A 5680-nucleotide genomic window follows, 5' to 3' on the forward strand; every position below is an offset into this window, starting at 1 on the left:
TACCATAAATATCCACACTAACATCCATTGTAAACTACCATAAATATCCACACTAACTTCCCTCGTAAACTACCATAAATATCCACACTAACTTCCCTCGTAAACTACCATAAATATCCACACTAACTTCCCTCGTAAACTACCATAAATATCCACACTAACTTCCATTGTAAACTACCATAAATATCCACACTAACATCCATTGTAAACTACCATAAACATCCACACTAACATCCATTGTAAACTACCATAAATATCCACACTAACTTCCCTCGTAAACTACCATAAATATCCACACTAACTTCCCTCGTAAACTACCATAAATATCCACACTAACTTCCCTCGTAAACTACCATAAATATCCACACTAACTTCCATTGTAAACTACCATAAATATCCACACTAACATCCATTGTAAACTACAATAAACATCCACACTAACATCCATTGTAAACTACCATAAATATCCACACTAACATCCATTGTAAACTACCATAAATACCCACACTAACATCCATTGTAAGCTACCATAAATATCCACACTAACTTCCCTCGTAAACTACCATAAAGTCCACACTAACGTTCCTCATGCCCATGCTTGGCTGTGAGCAGAAGTCCAGCTCCCTGCAGGCCTGGAGCAGCAGCCCTCACAGTGACTCACGGTAAACAGTTTCCTTATCGGTGGCTCTCAGTCGTTGCCAGACGTCAGCAGCACAGAGAACGTACTCTGAAAAGGAGAAAGAAAAGCATGCATTCCTCTGGCTGCACGGCCACAGCAGGAACACTGGCTGTAACTATCCTATAGTACGGCGTCCACTGTGACTACACAACCAAGAACATGTAGCACACACACACTGGCAGGATGATGTAACATCATACAAGAGAGGAAGAATATCCAACATTTACTAGCTTTTTAAAACACATTTTAAATCCACTCTATGACAGACGAATGAAGCGAATCATTCAAACGGTGTGATGCGTTCTCTCCTGTTGGACCTGGCAGCCTAGCGTTTCAGATCAGCTTCAGTTTAGAGGTTTGGTTGTGTGAAATGCAGCATCCATACCTGGAAGAAAACAATGCATGAAGTTCTTGTCAGTTATCTGTCAAGAACTTCATGACGAAAGTAACGGAGCGGCTTATTTATATCTTCTTAATTATAAAATAACAGAATTAGACGAGCTGGTCTAAGAAGGCTCTTGAATGTCACACCGTAATAAGAGCTTGTGCGTTGGTCAGCAATGGAGCGAGTCATAGAAGGTCTGCTGTGTGCAGAGGGATAGCTTCATGTCCAGCTGGTGACTCGGTTCTGGAGAAAACATTGTGTGGCGGGCAACATGTTTAACATGGCCGTCAGCTGGGTAAAAACCTGGATTGAGTCTACAATTTAAAAAAATTCCCACTGGTAAATGTTCTTGTCTTCTGACCAGTCAAAGTGTTTTAACACGAGTCATCACTCACACACGGATGACTGAGGTCACCATGTGGCTACCACCAGGACTATCTGACATCCACACACAGTAGGAGCAGCTACCGAGTCATGTGGGGTAAAGGACACAGCAACATGGAGTATTCAGCTGGGGATCGAACCTCCGATCCTCTGATTGAAGGACGACACAGCTCTCCACTGAGCCAGAACCTTGATGAACCGACCACTGATAAGTTACACAGCAGACACGCTCAATATTTTTCAACATTTCTTTAATAAAAAACAAACCCATAGGGTTTCATAAAAAAACAAATACTCCTTAAAAGTATCCAGAATCCATAGCAAACATACTTTCTCATAGATCAGTCTTTAACAGTGATTTTCTTAATGAGCAGAAGTTGGGAAGCCTCCCCAGTGGAGATCTCAGTGGTTTAACGTCGTCTTTGAGATCCCATGATTCTCCTCACTTAAGGTGCCTCCCAGTGAAGGAGGGTGTGTGATGGTTGGCACCCTTCAGCAAACCCACAACTGGGGTTTGGAGATCAGGGTGAGGTTCCAAAAAGTTTAGAGTTTTACCAACAGGAAATCCACATCACAAACATTCATCAAATAAAACATGGAAGTCTCGTAGGCAGTAGAAGAGCAAAATGCATCAGTCACAAAGTGCAATAAAATACAGGAATAACAAACTTTTTTTTCAAACACCAGTAGATAAGAAAATATAAATGCTGCATTAAGTTCTATTAGCAGCCAAGGAAGAGTATTTTAAATGCTGTAATTCTCAAAAGGCAACAATATTCCTGACGAATTCTTTACGACGACACAAACTGACTGATTCCTGGAGTGAGATCCCTTAAAGACACCGGGGTGGACAGGAATGTCACCGCATCACGAGGAAAAGACAAACCCACACAATGCAAAGCGGTGGCAGCGGGCTGGGGGTCGACTCGCTGGCCCCCGACTCAAAGTCTTAAAGTGGCTGGGAAGGGAAGTGAGACCCTGAAAGTTCTGAGTATGTGAAGCTTATTCAGAAGTGGAGCGCACCACAGTCTTGTAGCTGGACCTCCAGGTCCCCAACCTGAAGAGCACCAGCCGGAAGACCCAAGATCAGCGTGGGTGACGAAGCGCGGGGAAGACGGCTGACGGACCAGCGAGCCTCTTTCCAGAGTCCTGGCTCCACTTCTCCATCCATCACAACTCCTCTGGAGTTTGGACTTTCTGCTCCTTTTTCAAGTGTTTAAGAAGAACGGTCCCTGAGAGCTGGACCGTAGTGGTCGAGTTCAGCAGACCGGCAACATGCGAGCGTTGCCATTGAACTCCTCCTCGGCCTGGAAGAAAAGATTACATTAGATAAGCCCTTTCTTATCAGTTTGACAGAGAGCGTTGTGTAAAAACAACTCGTCCAGACCCCTACCTCTGTGTACGCCGGGAGCGGTGGGAACTGGAAGGTCGGGGAGTTCATGAAGATGGGGCTGTCGTCCCCGTCAAAGTCGTCCAGGAGCGGCGTGAGCGGCTGGTCCAGGCGGCAGTCGCGGGCGATGTCGCAGTAGCTGGGCGGCTCGGAGGGCATCCGGAGGGACACCCAGCTCTGGGACGCGCTGCTGCTGACCGACCCGTCCTGGCTGCTCACGCTGTTGCTGCGGCTGCCCAGACCGGAGGTACCAATGACCAGCGGCAGCTCCAGGATCAGCTTCTCACTGCCAGGGATGTGGATGTAAATCTAGCAAAGAAAGCATCACATACACATGCGTCAACTTTGACTTTCAACTCTCAAAATGCAACGACCGGAGAATTGTGCGGCTACTAAGCTCACCATGAGAGCGTATTCCACACGGATTATGTTGCAGCCCAGCATGGATGGTTTGATCTTTGGCACCCGGATGGTCTTTCCCTGCCAGGCGTCGCACATGCCAGAGATGATGTGGTTGCCGCGCACCGAAGACAGCTTCTGGCGGAAGACCTTGGTGCGGCCGTTGGCCTGGTAGGTGTGCTTGGCGATGATGGCGGCCTTGGGAACCACGATGCGGGAGCACGTGTTCTCAAACTTGGCGTTGATGCAGATGTCTTCGCCTTCGCAGAAGCCACGCCGGTCAATTTTTGCATTCAGTGACACCTGGCCATCAGGGATGAACATGCAGGTGACCTTCTTCTCCTTCATGCCGCCTGTGGGAGACTGAGGAGACACAGGAAGGTGAGACTCTACCGCATGTGCAGACTCTTTATTGGAACTATACACAAACATTTAGTGAAATCTGGGTGTAAACAGTAAAAAGTGAGTAAATGTAGTATTTAAACTAACAATGAGAATACAAAGCATACAGTAAACCTTACATGACACAAATGAATGAGACAATAGTTTGATTAAAAGAATAAACATTTATATAGATGCCTGTATGTATGCCTGCTTATATTTTGAGTCTTTCTTTTAAAAGCATATTCATTATTTCAAACTCAGCGTAAATGAACGTCATGAACACATGAAAATAACACATTTACATGACTTTTACTACACTTTTCCAGGCCTGGAAATAACCATTTTAAAATTCCATAACTGTCCCATGTTTTCCATGAGCGTAAAAGAACCCTGAATATAACTGCAGTGTGGGGACTCACCAGCAGGTCTGGGGTGTTGACATCCAGGGGCTCCTCCACCTCGAAGGGCTTCTTAGCCTCCAGAGTGGGCTGGTGGGGCCGCTCCAGCAGGGCCTTCACATAGTACTGGACGAAGCCAAACTTCCCCTTGTATGACGAGACAAGCTGCCTGTGGAAACACGCATGGAGCAAATTAAAGCCAACAGTATTCTGCAAAGTACACCACAGTGACACCCAACGATGACGTCATCGTGTTAGGAGTAAGGAGCACCTCTTACCCTTGCTGGGGCAGCTCAAACCCAAACATGTACTCGTATTTGTTGCCGGGCCTCAAGACGACGGATCCATCAGAGTCTGGAGAGGGAAGAGTGCACAAGATCAATAAAGGAAAGCAGATGTCTCCTCTTACTGATAGCACGTTGTAGTTTAACTTTATTCAAGAAATTGTACTTTCTTGATTCTTGTTGTTCTGAGTTTGTCCTCAGGGTTGAATGAATGCATTTATTGTAAGTCTCTTTGGATAAAAGCGTCAGCTAAATGTAATGTAAAAGATCAAACAGGTGTTTAGGCTGGACTCCACTAGGCTGGACTCCACTAGGCTGGACTCCACTAGACTGGACTCCACTAGGCTGGACTCCACTAGGCTGGACTCCACCAGACTGGACTCCACTAGGCTGGTGACACCAGCAGCTGTTCAGGGGATTCCCTTTCTATGTTTTTAACCCTTTCTATGTTTTTAACCCTTTCTATGTTTTTAACCCTTTCTATGTTTTTAACCCTTTCTATGTTTTTAAGTGTGGATACACACAGGAGAACTGTTTCCTAATGCATTAAAACGCGACATTGTGACAGAAAAGAACAACGTTGGACAGCAGAGTGAGGTGACAAGGAGACAAGGAGCCCAGGTGGCCGTACCTGTGGGGTGGTCGTCCAGCAGCAGCACCTCTTCGTAGCGCAGGTACTCGGCCTCCTGGCGGCAGCGCTGCTTGCCTTTCGCGTACTCCACCTTGGCGCAGCCCAGACCCACAACCCTCAGCGCGGACACGCGCGTCACCTCGTTCACCTCCACCTCCACGCGGCCAGACACCTTGTCCCCGCCGCAGTAAAACGTCTTGCTCGGGTCCGAGAAGACAATCTGGAAGCATTTCACTCGCTTCGCCATGGCCACCATGATGAGGATATCCAACACGGAGAGAAGAAGCGCGCTGTCTGTGCTCGGTCTCGTTCACTCTGCTGTCAACAAAGGCGGCGAGGCGGTTTTAAGGGACGGACCTCGCTCGGGACATGAGCGGCCCGGGTGAACGGCGTGGCTCAGCGCGTGCACAGCGCTCCCATTGGTGGAAAAGCTTTGTTTGTGTCGGCTCCAGCCAATCAGCGCCCAGAAGCGACGCGTGGACACCGCGTGGCCGCGAGAACGCAGAGCGTGCTCAGCAGATGTGTGGCAGGAAGCGTGAGCAGGCAGGGAGCAGTCCATTTGTAGTAAACAGACCTGGAGCTGGGAACAGAGTGTTATATATGAGTCTGAACAACGAGCCGTTAATGGAAGTGTTAACCAACATGAGATTACACAGCAACAACAATACAGCGTACATATATATGTAGACAGTTATAATACACTACATTATAATCAATAACTTGGCCGTTTTGGTTGCTTTATTAAG

The 5680-nt window shown here is 47.2% G+C and overlaps 1 protein-coding gene across 1 annotated transcript; it reads right to left on the reverse strand.

Annotated features, from left to right (window-relative positions):
- Nucleotides 1-1682: 1682 nt before the first annotated feature.
- On the reverse strand, nt 1683-5237 carry txnipa (thioredoxin interacting protein a). Its single transcript, XM_079231865.1, has 6 exons — nt 4935-5237; nt 4298-4373; nt 4041-4188; nt 3241-3600; nt 2842-3147; nt 1683-2755 (listed from the first exon to the last, which is right to left on the reverse strand). Exons 1-6 carry the CDS (start codon nt 5188-5190, stop codon nt 2708-2710), a joined length of 1194 nt encoding a protein of 397 aa, XP_079087991.1. The 5' UTR covers nt 5191-5237; the 3' UTR covers nt 1683-2707.
- Nucleotides 5238-5680: the final 443 nt, after the last annotated feature.

The sequence above is a fragment of the Taurulus bubalis genome, assembly GCF_910589615.1.
Source record: "Taurulus bubalis genome assembly, chromosome: 16".
NCBI lineage: Eukaryota > Metazoa > Chordata > Actinopteri > Perciformes > Cottidae > Taurulus > Taurulus bubalis.